General features: G+C 38.6%; 1 protein-coding gene across 8 annotated transcripts in view; it reads right to left on the bottom strand.

Moving 5' to 3' along the window:
- The window catches only part of PDE1A (phosphodiesterase 1A), a 237,941-nt gene that overhangs the window by 62,081 nt on the left and 158,566 nt on the right, over positions 1-17,294 (bottom strand). For all 8 annotated transcript variants that reach the window (XM_081141875.1, XM_081141874.1, XM_081141873.1 and 5 more), the window contains one exon: positions 15,979-16,092. In XM_081141875.1, coding sequence (XP_080998001.1) covers positions 15,979-16,092 — 114 coding nt within the window. The remainder of the gene's footprint in view (positions 1-15,978; positions 16,093-17,294) is intronic.

Genomic DNA, 17,294 nt, shown 5'->3' with positions numbered 1-17,294 from the left:
AGCGTTTATGAAATTACACATGAAAAATAGACACAACTTAAGTGCTAGAGTTACAAAACTACATGTATACATATGAAGATAAGAAAGATTTACATAGTTGGAAGTTAATACTGGTTAATACTTACTGTAGGCAATTTTTAATTCTCTTTTGGGTCTCAAATTTGGACGATTTTGATTTAATCTTACTACAAGGACATTGTAATTCACAGCAACATATTTTTCTTCTTCTGTTCATTTTAAATTAGATTCCTTAGCCAATTGCAGCAAGATAGTATAATACATGGTTTGAAAATTTCATGGTTTATGCCATTTCTATTATTTCTTGTGTAGTAATAAAATAAAACCACAGAGCAGAACATGTGGATGGGAACCACTGTGGTGTAATACTGTGATGTCACTGTGCTCCAAGAATTCTACTCCTGCCTGGTCTTATCAACTACTGTAAGTGGAATGACAGACACATAGTAAGGCTGTCAATTACTTCTTTGATGTTGATGACTTTATGGCTATGTGTCCTAAACTCATAAATTGTTCAAGCCAGATGATTAAACATGACAAAAATCAGCATATGGAAATGAGAGTTCCTTAGTCATGGGGCATGATGTCATTTACTGAGAAGGAAAGAGCCTGTACTCTCAGGGAGAAAGAATGATATGGGTTAATTTGTGGAAAAAGAAAGACTGTGTGCAAAGAGAAAAGCATGGAATAGGCTATTTTATAACTAAAAAGGTAAATCTTGAAAAAGCAACCTCTGTGATGGCGTTTTACATGTTAACATGGCTGGGTTATAGCCTCCAGTTGTTTGGTCAAACGGCAGTCTAGATGTTGCTGTGAGGTAGAGTTTAGATGTAATGAACATTTAAATCAGCAGACTTTGAGTGAAGCAAATTACCTTCCATAATGTGAGTGGGCCTTATTCAATCACATAAAGGCTTTAAGATTTAGAGATAGGATGGAGGTCTCCCAAAGGGGAAGAAATTCTGGCTCCAGACTGCCTTCAGACTCAACATCGCAACATCACTCATGCCAGAATTTCCAGCCAGTGTCAGCCTGCCCTGCAGAATTCCACTTTGCCATGCCCCCAAAATAACATGAGCCAATTCCTTAAAATCTCTCTCTCTTCAATGCCTTGAGGTTAATAAAATATTATATATAGTTTACATAAAATAAAGGCTAAAGATCTATCTATCATCTATCTATCTACCTATATACCTAAGAAAGAATATTTTCATAGTTCATGAACACTGTGGTAAGTGCCAGCATGGCTTACAAATCAGGTAGAAGATATATTATATTAATATTCATTTCATAGAGCATATCAATCCTAATTCTAGTTTTAAGTAATAAAAATGCTGTTTGCAAGAGACTAAAATGCTTTTTTAGCCATTACGGATCTAAACACCTTCCTGTCTTTTCATGGCTTACTAGCTCATTTTTATATTGCCAAATAATATTGTATTGTATGGATGTACTATAGTTTGTTTATATATTCTACTATTAAAGGACACCTTGGTTGCTTTCAAGTTTTGGCAATTATGAATAAAGGTGTTATAAACATTTGTGTGCAGTTTTTCAACTCATTTGAGTAAATACCAAGGAGCACGATGGTTGGAATTTCAGGTAAGAGTGTGTTTAGTTTTTCAGGAAACTTCCAAATGGTCTCCCAAAGTGGCTGTACCATTTTGCGTTTCCATGGGCAATAAATGAGAGAGAGAGGCCAAGCCACCTTCATGGTTTGCTTGGCCTACTGCAGTAGCCTCCTAACTGGTCTCTAACCCCCTTCAGTCTCTTCTTTCCTCTGCAGCCGGTATCCTCTTTTAAAGTATAAATTAGACCAAGTCAGTGCCTGATCCAAGAAGTCCTACACAGCTCATCACAAGCTCTGTCTCCACCTTCACCTCTTCACCAGTTCCCCCGCAGTCATTTTGCCCCAGTGCTCCTGGCCTCCTTGCTGCACTCGAACCTGCCAAGTTTGTTTCTGCTTCAGGGCTTTGCACTTGCTGCTCCCTCCGTTTAGAATCTCTTTCGGTGCTTGCGGAGATCCCTTCCTCACTGCATTCAGGTAGAGAGGTCTTCCCCGAGCCCCTTACTCAAATGGTAAACGCCTTTATTCTTGTTCCCCTCTTCAGACCTTGTAGCACTTACCACTGCCTGATAGCGTGCCAGAGGCTTACTATTTGCTTATTCACTTCATGTTTCATCCACTGACTGCAAAAACCTGGAGAACAGAATGGTTCTGTTTCTGTGCATCGCTGTATCAGCGCATCTACAACAGTGCATGGCACAGATGGAGCATCAACATATACCTATTAAATGACTGGAAAGCATCTGGAAATATTTACACTGAACTGTTATAAGTGATTAGCTTTGGGGAGCGCAGTGAGGATGAGGATGGGAGAAGTTTTTTAGAGTCCTATGTTATTTGATTGATAAGCAGCACGCAGGGAGAAATCCGCTGTTGGCAACGATCTCTTCATTGCCTTTCGCTTAATGCGCCCTTAGTCATCCCTGGGGAAACATATATTTGGCATGGAAAGGATATTAAACATTTTTATAGCATTTTAAATTAAAGGTATAGGAATTTAAAAAACTGTTTGTACTGTTTCCATGCCTTTAGCCAAGGACCTCAGTATTTCTGTTAAATAATAACTCTTTTATGCTCACATATCGAGTATGGTAAGAAACTCCTAATGAAGACATAAGTTATAGCAGATTCATTATGAAAGACAAATGGATAAAACCTAAATTTAAACACACTAAAAAATAAACCAATACACCTAGTGGTACATTTACCCTCCATCTCTTTCTTCTGCCTTATTTGTTTTCCTTTCGCTGGCACCTGCTTGTACACTCTGTCTTCCTTCCTCTAAGCACCATAAGAAACTCTTCAAACTTCATTTGACCAGATAGGGCAGGAACAAAAACTACAGTATAACATAAAATAGTATCCTGGCTTTTGTTAGAGAATTACCATTAACAACTTTCCTACATATTTATCTAAGATGTGAAAATAGCTGAATACTTACATAAGAGTATGTCACATGTAAAACTTGTAAGTCTATAGTCTGCCCTCATTTTACTTTTGAAATAAGTTTATGCAAGTAGGTTGGTAAAATGGGACATTAAATACTATAATGAATTTTGCTTTCAAAATATCCAACAGCTTTACTCCCTTTATCCTATACCTTTGTGTTAGATGGCAGTGTGAGCATAATTCTTTACGCTGCAGTGCTCTTAAAAAATTGAAGACTGGCATTTAAGAAATTAACAACATAAAAGAATCACTGGTGCGTTTTCCTTCAAAATCTGTACAATGCACTACACAGAAAAGAATGATAAGGACTATATGTATAAAACGTTATCACTGTTGACCTTGGAAAAATGCGTCTACTGGTGTTTGATGCAACTTTTTTAATCCCAATGGAGTGAATAAAGCAGAAAGTGAGGGACCCCTAAATATGAACTGTGTTTATGGGGGCCTGGCAAGCTGTGAAAACTGACCCTGCATCTAATCAGTGCTCAACTGATCCTTGGGAGATATTTATATTCCAAATTTTCTCCCAAAATCAGATGACGCAACTCCCAAAGGGCTTATATTTTGAACTAGAAAGTCTGTAGGGGAAGGGAATAAAGGAGGCAGCCACAGAAGGAGAGGTCATGGGATTTTGACTTTACCGTTATATCAGTGAAAATACTTCTTTTCACAGTGTAGTCTTGCAAAATTATTACCCCTGTATCCTCATGGTTACTTCCGTGAAATACACCTATTAAGTATTAAAATTCAAACGCTGGATGCAGTTAGGAGAAACTGGCCTCTCGAGTTTGAATGTTCTTCTTCCTGTTTTACTATTATTATAAAGAACACATTTCAACACCCAACTCAGTCATTTAATTCCACCCCTAACATTTGCTGGGCCCAGGACAGGAGCACATTTCTCCAAAATACTATATAATTAAATAAAGGTATATATCAAGTAAATAAATCGTTTCATATGTGCTATCCTCCTACCTTTTAATAAGTTTCCGAAAGGCCTGCCAACTTGAGTTTGAACTGAGTGACAGAGCTGGCCCAGCTGGCGATGGCTGCCCGTCTGCATTTACCTGACCTGCTCATGGCCTCACTGTAGAAGCAGGTGGACACTGCAGCCTCCCAGTACAATCGCCATCAACCTGCCCAGCTGCTTTTTGGTTATTCTTCAGGGGGCAAGGAGTATACACACCAACAGTGTCCTGTGTCCCCTCAGGGGGAAGACCTAAGGAGGAGGCCCATAAAGACTTAAGGTACAGGCTAGGGGACCCTTGAGCAGAGAATTTTGGGGTGTTAGTGTCTGGAATACGGTAGAAGGCACAACAGGGCATGGGATTCCAGGGTCCAAGTACCTAGAAGAGGGAGAGGGGCAAGGGCCCCAGGTTGTTCTTGGCCTTGGAGACCTATTACCATGGGGAGGGGCACACTAAAAGAGGGCCATTGTTGAGCACCCCAAAGTGGGGGCAGTGTCCAGGTAAGCAGTTCCGCTGACCCTGGGCTAAGGTTGGTTCTGAACTCATATGTGATAAATATCTTTCAGGTGAGTCCTTCCAGGATGGCTGGGGGAATTTAAAAAGGTTGATCTTTTTGCCATATGATTATTCTTTTGGGGTAAGTGGTTCCTTCATAGGCAAGTTTATTAGTATCCTTTCTTTGATTAACACATATCTATGCTCTGAGCTGCCTGTATGCAACACCCCTCCCACCAAAAAAAAACCCTAAGGGTAATCATAAAGCTTCACTCAGACTTAGGAACTATCTGAAGATAGATATACAAGGTGTCCCCCCAAAAATCTATACTCACCTTAACAGCTCATAGCTGTTAAATGAAAATGAAATGTATTTTAATAAACACTGTCTTTATAGTTATTCAAAATGTGTATATACATGTTTTTGGGACACCCTATAGATGACAGTGCCAGCTAACTTTATTGCTTATTCACTATGAACCAGGCCCAGAGCCAAACTTTACCTCATTTAAACCTCACAATACCACCTTAAGGAAGACACAATCATTATCACTATCCCTATTTTGCTGATGAATAAACGGAGGCACAGACATCTTAAGTAATTTGCTGATAATCATACAACCAAAAGTGGCCACGACACTTTTTGAGCTCAAGTCTCTCGAATTTCAGAATCTGAGTTTTTAACTGTTGAGCTATCTATCCTTCACCTTAAATTCCTGTGGTTGTTTTGTTTTGTTTTTTACTAAGTACCCAGAGTACCTTTATATTTAGACAATATAAACATCAGTAATTATTATACCCTATCTCCTCTCTACCTTGAAATTCAGGGTTTACAAAAATGATCTAAATAAAGTCTTAAATGAGTTTGCCCACCAGAGAATTTTTATTTATTTTTATTTATTTATTTATCCTCACCTGAGGATATTTTTTCCCATTGCTTTTCAGGGAGAGTGGAAGGGAGAGGGGGTGGGGGCAGAGGAGAGAGAGAAACATCGGTGTGAGAGAGACACATCCATCGGTCGCCTCCTGCAAGCGGCCCTGGTGGGGGCCGGGATGGAGCCCACAGCTGAGGTCCGTGCCCTTGACTGGAATCCAACCTGAGACCTTCAGCCTGTGGGCCGACACTCTAAACACTGAGCAAGCCGGCCAGGGCCACCAGAGAATTTTCAGTTGAAGGAAGCTTAAATTTATTTCCTAAGGCTGGTATGTTGAGTTATTTTCTCATAGAGCAATATATCTGGATCGTAGGATTTCAGGGCACTTTGAAGCACAATAAGTTAAATGCCAGGGCAGAAAAAGGTAATATATTTGAAATGCCATATTGACTCTTGGTACCCTACTTCCTCAGAGCTAAATACATATGAGTTAATTTTTTCAGGCCACCACCCAAGGACATTTATTGGCTTATAATCTATTCGTTGTCCTGTTCCATAAGAGACTTAAAACAGCAGGCTCACGAATTTATTTCAACAGCTTTTTGTTTGTTCTTATTTCGTTCTGTGTTTTGTTTTTGGCAGTTTTCTGTCCCTTTTCTGTCTACCTTGTAGCTTTGTTCAATGTTTCCTTTGGTTTTATTGGTCTTTTTTTTTAAACGGTGAGAAGATGACCATTATATCTGGGTGACTATAAAGACTAAACATTTGGATAGACAAGTCAGTCATGCTGACCTTAACTTGGTTCTCAAGAGGCAAATCTTGGCTGAAATGAGGTCAGCTGAGGAGAGTGCTAAAGTTAGATGTGCTTTCTCCAAGTTAAGGCCTAAGGTGGGCTCTGTGCCTCCTCCGTGCCCACCAGAGGAAGCAGAGGCCCAGGCAGAGGAGGCCCCACCCCCCAGGGCAGGCAGCGAGGGCTGGCAGAAATGTAGGGGAGGACTCTGAGAAGGAATCAAGTTGCTTGGAAAGTTAGGATCAAGATAGTATTTTTGGAGTCAGTCAGGAGATGGAAATGAAAGAATGGACTAAGCAGAAAACTGCCCTAGGCCTTGCCGATGACTCTTGACTTCCTACCAGGAAGTCCTCTTTGTTCAAAAATATCTTTGAAAATATTCCAACAGGCACAAAGCCCAACATTCCACTAATTACGATTTGATTTTTTTTTTTTAATCAATGAGCATCCTTTGTGATTAGGAGAACTACCCCTTGAGTCAAGAGTCCTGAGTCCTGGCTCTATCACCAATTAGCTGTGTGGTCTTGGAAAAAATACTTCATCTGTCTGAGTCTCAGTTTCTTTGTCAATAAACAGAGATCATCATAGTAATACTAGAATAGAGATGATAATAATAGTGTCCCTAGTGGTGGGGTTGTGCGGATGAATTGGGTAAATGCACAGATAGCGCTTAGGACAGTGTCCGTCACAAAGCAAACCCTCAGTAACGCCCAACTATTTACACACCTGCATGGGTTAGTCTAAGCAGATTTCCTATTTCTGACGTAGAAAAAGGAGAGTTTCGTGGGGACAGAAAATATCAGGGGAAGAAGTTGATCAAAATGGACTTTGGGGAGCAAAACAACAACATAAGGATGTTATGGGTTGTGAAGAGGCAGTAGGAGGAATCTCCAAAAATATTTTTTACCTATTTTAAAATTTTATCAAGTAGAATAGGCAAATTCATAGAGAAAGTAGAATAGAGGTTACCAGGAACTGAGAGGAGGGGACATGGGGAATTATTGTTTAATGGTATGGAGTTTCTATTTGGGATAATAAAAAAGTTCTGGTAATTGGGAGTAGTGGTGGTTTTAAAACATTTTAAATGCACTTAACTCCACTGACTTGTACACTTAAAATTGGTTAAAATGGTGAAATTCATGTATGTGTATTTTACCACAATACAACAATAGCTACCTAGTATTGGCCTTCTAGCCCCACTTGCTGGGCAATGATATGTTGCCTCTTCTAATCAGTGGAATGAGACCTTCAGAAGGGCAGTCCATGCTCCATCTAACAAAGATAGTGCTGGGGTGGAGAGAAAGGGTGGGGATGCACCCCTGAGGTAAAGACTAAGGGCCGATGCTTTCTCAGATCTGGGAGAAGTGACTATACCCCAGACCAAAGGACAGGTTTTCCTCCCCTGTACCCAACACGTGCTGTGAGGCACTGCTAATCTCTAATTCAGCACCTCTCGTTTATTGCCTCTATTCCGTGATAAAATTTCCTGGTTGGGAGAGGTGTTTCAGCACAAGGTCATTTCACATGCAACTTGGGGCAATATTTGGTCCACACTCTTTTGACTTATCAAAAATTCTAACCGCTAAATTTCTAACATTCTCTCTGTATCTCTTTTTTGTAGCCCAGTTTTGACATCTTCTAATCCCGTAGTTCTCAAAGCTTGGTTCATGGGCCAGCAGAATCAGTAGCACCTGGGAACTTGTTGGAACTGGAACTTCAAGGGCTCAACTCCAGGCCTATTGAATTAACACACTATCAGAGTGGGATTTAGCACTCTGTTTAACAAGCCCTCCAGGTGATTCTGCTGAGTGCTAAAGTTTAACTGCTCTCATCCATTCATAGCTTGCCAATTAATGGAAACTCTCTGCTAAAAAAGTGAGATATGATACTCTTCTTTAATGTGGACTTAGCAGTACTGCTTGTTTCCATACGCCTTTTATTTCACTGTCAGAGATGGAGAGTGTCAGTGAACTATACAGGAAGGGACTGGCAGAAGAATCTCCATAAAGGTATCTTATTAATGAATCCTTTATCTGATGTATGAAAGTCATCTGTATGTTACTTAATTGAGAAATAGAATCAATTTCTCAACATCTGAGATCTAATTTCTTAGCAACTTTCAAATATGCAATACAGTATTATTAACTATAGTCAACATGCTGTACAAGAGTCAAATTTTCAGGGGTGGAGAATGTATATTAAGAAAAGCTGGGTTATATTCTGAGGATGGGAATATGAGGGAAGACAGGGAATATATTTATTTCTAAACCTTTGAGGTCAAAAGAGTAGGAACAATGACAAGAGGGAGTTAATAATAGCCAAACAGAATAGCAAAATAATTATCAATGCATACAGAGTGTTCCTCATAAATATTTGTTGAGTAAATGTATAAAAATATAGGCAGAGAACCTCTGGTCTTAGAGGTTGTTAACATATTCAGGTATTTTCAGTGGTTAGGTGAGGAATAAAGTCATTTTTTATTTGTTTCAATGCATATGTTATATACATTAACATTTTCAGTCAGGTCCTGTTTCATGTGTAAGAAGATAATATCACATTAAAAAGATATTTTCTGTTACCCTTTGGCCCTTTTCCCATATAGTTAGCTATGACTTCAATCACTGATTCAAGTGATATATGACACATAGTAACCTGAAAGGGAAACAACTCCTGTTCCTGGATTTGAGTTTTGATATCTGTATCCTGTAAAAAAAAAAGTAAATGCCAGGAAAGAATTTAATAGGATAGGTGATGAGTTTCATTCCTACTATCATCCAAAGATGTCTTAGGTTAATCAAGAGGAGTAAGAAAGGGAGACAAAAGAGATCTTGAGACAGGCCACTGAATCCTGCTGGAAGATCTCCAAACCAAGACAAATCCTGAAGGGGTAGGGTAGATAGTACACCCCAGTAAGTTCCCAGGATCCTGGAGCAGAAGCAAGTTAGATGCCCCACCCCCAAATACCCCTTCTCGGTAGAGCCTGAAGGAAAGCAAGATCCCAGTGCAGAAATAGTTGATGTGTGCCCTCAAAGACAGCCTTAGAAATAATGGTGACTCAGTCCAGGATAATGCAAACTGAGATGAGAGAATAGAGATGAAAAACAGACAGTAGCAAAATAAATTCTGGAGGTAGGCCTGCTGATGGAATGCAGTAAAGAATGAGGAAATGCCTTTTTAGTTTAACGACTGAAAACTAACTTAAGTCTTTGACTTTCGGTACCTGATACTTGTCCCCAAACCACCTATGTAGCTCTCTCATGGGATCAATACATTTTATGGGCTACTTTGCAAACAATCAACCTATTACCTTGTTTTATGGAAAAATAGATTGTGAATTCTAAGTAGCTAACTTAGAAATCAAACATTTGCATTAAGACTTATAATTAGGTATGGTGATCCCCTGGAAGGATGAGAAATTAAGGACATGGACTTTGGAGCAAGGGAGACATATGTGGCTGTTAGGATGAAGTGACATCAAACCTATCCCAAAGTGGATTAAACAATAGGGAAATTTAATATTTTCCTTAACATCAAAGCTAAAGATAGGTTGGCTCTAGGAGGAGTTATTTAAAATCAGCAGGTCAACCATATCATCAAGGACTCAGGTTTCCTCCATCTTTCTACACTGCCAGCTTTAGTGTCAGGTTTAGCACTATGCTTATAGCAAGACGGTTGTATCAGTTTCAAGCACTGTACCCACATCCAATACACAGAGGCACAGGACTCCTTTTCTACGGAGAGGAAATCTTTGTCAACACCTTCATCAGTCTCATTGGCCAGAATTATATCACATGACCATGTCTAAACTCACTGGTTAGAAAATTGGGGACTAGTTACCAGATTAAATCAACTAGGATTCACCCATCTTGAGCCTGGGGCTGGGGTTGGTCTCCCCTGAATCACTGGCATTGCAGAAGAGATTAAATAATTGAAAAAAGGGGGTTCTATTAGCAAGAAAGAAGAATGGGTGTTGGGTATGCTCCATTTAAGGTTGAACCTGTTTCTGACACTTAATAATTATATGATCCTATGCAAGTAAATTACTTTCTTTTTGCCTCATTTTTTTAACTTTATAGTGCAAATAATATAAGTATCTAAGTCATAGGGCTCTTGATAATTATATGGAATCATATATATAAATTGCATAATATGTTGCCCTGGATATAATTAATTGTCAAATAATCTTAATTCTTAATATTATTATTAGATAATGCTATATTTAAAATTATATATTTTTACAATCCAGGACATATTTGTTTATATTTTATTGACCCAAAATATCACAACAATGAGATATTATATAATATGTGGAGCTTTTTTGGTTAGTTATCTCTCAAAATATCTGGTCAGATTTTGTTTTCTTTTTCACTAGTGAGGCTGTTTTTTGAAAGTTTGTAGAAAGTTATATACCACAGATGCAGAGAAAATATGAAAATCAACCAAAATGTACTGCAACTTTTTCTAAACTTGGTTTTCATACCCCATCTACATGGTGAGAACAGCCTACAAACACAACACTCCAAACAGCACCCCTCCCTGTAACACACCATAAAAATAGAATTCATAAAAATCATAATTTGCTCTTTAATGGTTCACTGAGCTCCAGCAATGTTGTAGCACATACCCTGAAATTAATTTCCTCAGGGATGCCTCCAAATGCTAACACTCTAAAAAATACAAGTGCCCATATTTATAAATGCTCCCCCACTAAACAAGTGATAACCAGCTTCCTCTTGTCACCCTCCTTCTGCCAGGGTAGTTTAGGCACGAGCAGGTCTTTGTGAGGAACTTTGGAACTGTAGCTAAAACCACAGAATTCCAGAATAGAAAAGAACTGGAGACATCATCTCCATGTAACGAAATCAGTGACTAGAGAAAAACCAACTCTTGCCCATAGGCTTAGCATCAGTAGGAGCAAAGCCAGGATAAGAGTAGCTCTACATCCTACACAGACCCGGGTTCAGGTCCCCTGTGTTCAGTACTAAAACACATAATTTAGTTTTCACTCTAGAGCAGAAACTGTTGTTTAGTTTAGAAAGCACTCTCTTCCATTCTCAATTCTTAGGCATGTGATTTAAATAAAATTGACCTCTTACCTGCCTCATGAGATGTTTGACCACTGAACTGTATATCCAGTTCCCCTGGATACGACTGTTTGAGGGGGAAGCATATTACCAAACCAGAGCCAATGAAATAGAAAGGTTATATTTGTTGGAGCCTCTGGGAAAGAAACCCTTTCTCATGCCTGCTGGATTGAAGGTGTGAGGACCTAAAGCTTGGAAACACTGCCGCTGTCTTGTCTTGCTGCTCCTCAAAGCCGCAGGAGGCCATTCCACAGCAGGCAAAACAGAGGCTGATCCGTTGACATCATGTGTGCTCGGAACCACCTATGGTTCTAGCCAACACTAGCCATCAGTATTTTGTCAGAGTTTGTTTAAGCTGCTTTGTCAGAGTTCCTGTCACAGTTGAAATAATGATGAAAAGTGTTCATTAGCCCAGCTCTTTTCTTTTTTCCTTCCTCCTTGCTCCAGCTCCAAGAAGTACACATGAGTTGGTGCCATCATGACACACAGGTGGTAGGTAGTATTAGCCACAAAGGGTTTCTTCTCCATGTCACATTGATCCCTGAGTTTTACAAGACCATCGTCTCTATTTTGGTCCTAATTATTGTAGCACTGTTACGAATGCTGAGCAACTGAGTTTAAAATAAATGCTAACTAACTGTTCTGATTTTACAGGGCTACTCATGTTTTGCTTCTTTGAAGACCCTTGACTATGCACTAGTTGGCTCCATCTTTATCTATCTTTTCCACCTGTGTGTGGCTATTAGTCTCTTTTCCTAAATAACTTCCAGAGGATAACTTGGATTGCTGGACATGAGGGGAAAATAGGTGACCTGCAGAGTAACAATTCAGCAGTTTGAAGCGAGACAGCTGGCTGCAGAGGAAAGTGACAGCCAGGACAGATTGCTAAAATAAGTAAACATTCGCTGGGTGTTCTGAAAAACTTTAGGATAAGAAACATTTCAAAATTGTAAAGGAGCGCCAACTATTGAAATAAATAAAAGCATCCAAAAAATCTGAGACCCCTGGGTTAGAATCCCCAAATTCACATCTCTAACTGGCACCATATTTCTGAGTTCTAGTGCCCATATATGTAGCATGCTCCAGATTTTTTTTTTGATTTTTTTTTTTTACCGTAAATCCTTCTGTTAGAAGCCATGTCTTTAAGAATGGGCATGGGGAGCTTTTATCAGAGACCAAAGCTCGTTAACATTAAGCAATACCTGTGCATTTAACCCCGCCTGGTTTGGAATCTTGACTCTGCACAACACTTATCCCATGTTACTCCCCCTGGTTATGACTGGCTGCTACTTAGTGTTTCTTTTTTGCAGTCTGCCAGTGTGCTTGTCTTACTTTCTGTAACTTTGCCCCCCTGTGTCTTGTTTGCAGCACTGATCCTCTTGCTTAGGTTTATTTTCCCAGCTCTTCACTCATTTCTAGCCATGAGCTACCTGCACAGTTGTACCCCTGATTTTGATGCATTGTGCCTGGTACTCATTTCAGGCACTCAATAAATATTCATTCCACTAGTGAATATTCTTTAGTAAATCCCTGTAGAAGTACTTGACGATTTGAAGGGACTTAGCCTTTAAGGTGCCGTGGATTACATTCATTTCTACCAGACTAACTTGAAGTACTGATTTTCATCCACACATTCTCACTCAAGGTAATCTCTGAAATTAAGGACCTTGACACTAAGACATAAAAGCCAATTAAGGATGTTTTTAACAAGATTTGTATCCTATTAAGGTACCTTTCCATCAGTTGGCACTTCATTTCCTGGTAACTTGAGCCCACCTGTGTTTATTTTTTCATGATCAAAAACTTCTCTCAGTAAATTATTTGGTATTTTCACTAGGAGGTGTTATATGTCTTACTGTCTTATGTACCCAGAAGTGTCTGCGTATTGTTAGTACGCTAAAAAGAGTGCTTATAATTTAACTTTTCCTCTGTCAGTTTTTGCACTACATTTAATGCTCACAGCAACCTTGTGGGGTCAGCATTGTCATGATTCTTATTTTATAGATAATGAAGCTAAGAAATTTGGAAGTTAAGTAACTTGCTTAAAGAGAGTATCGAGTGAAGGATCCCTCTCTGAATCGAGTCTGTGCTCTCACTATCATAAGACTTGGATTGCTTCACATTAAGAAAATAAAGTTCTAAATTGTGTTGTTAGGCAGCATTAGTAAGCATAATATCTGCGGCCGAAAGTGACCTCCCAATCAGCGGCCTACCTTCACGGATTAGCAATTCATGAGGCCAAGGATGCTACTTCGCCTGGCAGTATCCCAATTCAAATAAGGACAATCAGAATTGTTTTTTTTTTTTTTTTTAGGCCACATGTTTCTGGATTACAACTGAGCAGCTTTGAAAAACAATAGCCTCTAGGGACACTCTGAAAGCAGAGCTCATAAAATACTGGCATTTGCATTTGAAATGTCTTGTTAAAAAACCAACAAACAGTGGTATTCGCTAGGGAATTGTGCTATAATCTCTCAGAGAAGGTCAGAATTCAAATTCTGTCAGAAACTCTTTTTATTTTTCTCACTGAAATCAGCTTTCAAGAGAGATTTTTGTTTTGATTTGTTTTCTTAACTGAAACTCTACAGTCAGCAAGTCACCAAGGAAAAGGTGTGTGTACGCGCGTGTATGTGCATGTGTGTGTTTATGGGCTTTAAATCAATTCACAATTTCTGTTTTGTTCTGCTTTATTAGGTGTTGACCTTTAATGCAGCCCAGTCCAAATTTCAAATAATAAAATGCCTCTCTGGAATACTCACTGAAACAGTTTTTTCTAGAAAGAGAATTTTCCATTAAAAACATCTCAGAGGTCAGCAGGTTTTTAACATACAGTTTAAAGGCAACTAAACACTTCTTCATCCCTCCTCCATCTAAATCAACTATTTTACTAATACTCCTAAGGTAACTGCAATTTTAATAATTGTATACATATCTCAACTAAAATAGCCTCTGTTTACTGCTGTGTATCTCATGGAGTTTATAGGAAATCAAACCGCCTCAAGTACTGTTGCTCCAAAATTTCTTGAGCTGGTATTTTAATCTTGAAGTCTCAGCCTTAGAAGATACATATGATATAACCTCAGGTCTAATCAGTGGCATGACGATAAATGTTTAACCACAAGGCTTTCCAGGGAAAAAAAAAATCCTGATTTGCAGCATTTTTCAGTGTCTGTGGTGTAAATGCTCCCATCGTGACATCCCTGAAGGCAGAGGTGGGGAGAGATGCCACCAAGCCTACTGCATGCTCTGGAGCTTTCTTCAAAGCGTCAGTAAGTCTCGGAAATCGCCTCTAGGGCAGAATTACTAAGGGCTGCAGATGAGCCTGGTGCTCAGTAGCCAAGCCCTAGAACTGGACCGCCAAAGCCTAACTCTACTCTTTAAATTACTCTTTGTGTCCTTTTGAGTAAGGTAGTAACTTTCCTGCGACTCTATTTCTGCATATGCAAAATAGCAATGAATAAGGATTGCTGTGATAATTAAATGAACCGGCACTAAAGTTCTTAAAAGCGCTCTGGGCACCCACCGAGACACGATACTAGGCTATTCGTAATAAATGTTAGGTATTGTTTTTCCAGAATTTACAACTCCAACTATCAGAAAGTTTTGCACTTTGTCATCTGAGTCTTTCAGAGATCACTGAAAACCACCCAGCTTCACAGCAATACTCTGAAAGGAGCCCGTTAGAAAGGGAAGCGCAGTAACCGAGCCATCCCCAGCGTCCAGGCCAGGTGTGCAAAGCCGAGGTCTGCGACCCCCGCAACCATTTCACTTCTAAGAGCTTTGGTTCTCCTCTTAGTAACGGGCACTCTGCCGATTGCATAGGGCAAGACTAATAGGAGGTAATGAAACTAAGAGTTCTTAGAAGACGGTACAAATGAGACATATTCTTATTAATCCAGTTTAGAAATCAAGGTACCATGGAAGCACAGAAGCATAAAATAATGAAAAGTTCTGTCATTTGAGTAAAAAAAAAAAAAAAAGAAGAAACCCACAATTGTACCATGAAGCAGTAAAGCATTTTTCTTCCCACAAAAGAGCAATTTTCAAATAAAAGGAACTGCACTTTGGAACACAACATATGTTCAAATGAATTAAGGATAGTGGGAGCTAAGTTAACAGAATATCTATGAAATTACAACCTCTGGGACAGCAAAAGTAATAAATATTACATGTAATAGTCTATCATATGAAAGATGAAACACTCAGGTATACCAGATGGTTAGCATTATGCCATTGTAAGATAAATAATGTAAAGATCCAAGTAATTCTTAAAGTTCTTTAGTTGTAAAAATAAATATTAAAAAATAAAATAAAATGCCAAGGACAGATTGGAGAAATCTTAAACGTGTTAAGAAATTTTAATCGACTCTTGAACAATAAAGGGCTCACATGAAAATGAAAGAGCAAGGAACTCCAGGAGCAACCCCAGACTTCTAAAATTCACACTTTGAATCTCTGTTTGCTTAGAGGAATCATATACATTTATATACATTCTGTGAAAGTTAACCAAGAAAACAATTCTGCAGAGAGTTTCTAATCTAAAAGTGTGTGTATGATATTTTTTTCTTAACTTTTAACTACAAACCGTGCTTTAACAGAGGAGTTCCTATCTGAGGACAAAGGAAAAAAATACCTATGATACGCTAAACTCTTGTTTGCGACAAAAGACCATCAAGAAAGAGGAAAAGGGGAAAAGAGGCACAGAAGATAAAAGAGAGAGGTTAAAACACACCTTGTTTCATCGATATAAACGGCTTCCAACACAGATGCTGCATATTCAATATTCTTCTTCAAGTCTACGATGTTCACATCACCTTTCTCCAGCTGCTTCACCAAGCATCTTAGTCTATTTTATGCGAGAGAGAGAAATAAAAAGAGATTAATTATAGCTACTGTATATGGAAAATAGCCCAATACTAAATACACAAATAGAGTGAAACTTTTAACACATCTTTCTCAGTCATCAAATGGAAATATTTTTCAGAGATTTTTTGGGTATAGGTAAGACCAATCTTTATCACTTAAACAGCTATGAGAAATTCTATTCACCTCTCAATAATACTAGGGCTGTAGGTGGCTAGTTTAGGTATATTTCAAGGGTAGTCTTTCTGCAAATTGAAGACAATATAGATTCTTTCACAAAAGTCTGTTCCTAACCTAGAATTTGTCCTACGGCTGTTCTGCTTCTTCAGAGCTGCCACTAAGAGAAGTTTTAAAGGTACTCCTGTGAGCACTACTGTAGCACTCATTCACTGTGTGTAGCAATACAAACAAAAAAGAAAGGCAAAAGTTCCAAACAGATATTATCAAGATGAGAAAACAATGTATGTATGTATGCTTGGCGTTTTTACTGCAATGGCTTTTCACCTGAGACTAATCTATGATATATTTCCTCTTGTTTTTGTCCACAGGATGATATGGCCCAACTCTTGAGACACAAGGATCAGCTAAGCCATGTCCAGATTTCTGACTCACAGAAACTGTGAGATAATTAATGTTATTGTTTTAAGCCACTGAAGTTTTGGGATAATTTTTTTACAAAGAAAGACTTTATTAAATTTATTGGGGTGACAATGGTTAATACGAACATATGTTTTAGGTGTGGGTTTCCATGTTATAAGGTGGGATACTGTTTTGTGCAGCAACAGTTATCTCATGGAATAAAATAACATGGATTACCTCAATCCATTTCTAATACTTTTAGAAACTTTATGCATGAATTATACACCAAGTGTTTCTGAAGATACTGCTCTATACTAGGTAGGAAAAGAAAACATATTTCTTATTCTCTATATACTGTAGATAAACAGTGTAAAGACAATTTATTCACTTTCCTAAGTCAATAGACAGAGTTTAATTTTACTCCTGACCCAAGGTATTTCAGAGAGAAATGGAGTACATTTACTTTTAGGCATTGTTTTGGGGATAGTGTAGCAGATTTTCTGAAAATTTGCTTTGGATGATCTCCAGTATCAAGGCAAGTCAAACATTTTAGCAAGGGTATTTGGCATTTGATATTATTTTTCCATGGGAAGAAAAGTCACATCG

This window comes from Miniopterus schreibersii (genome assembly GCF_964146895.1).
Source record: "Miniopterus schreibersii genome assembly, chromosome: 7".
Taxonomy (NCBI): Eukaryota; Metazoa; Chordata; class Mammalia; order Chiroptera; family Miniopteridae; genus Miniopterus; species Miniopterus schreibersii.
Note: the sequence above shows the minus strand (reverse complement) of the source record. Positions and strands in the feature narration are given on the sequence as shown.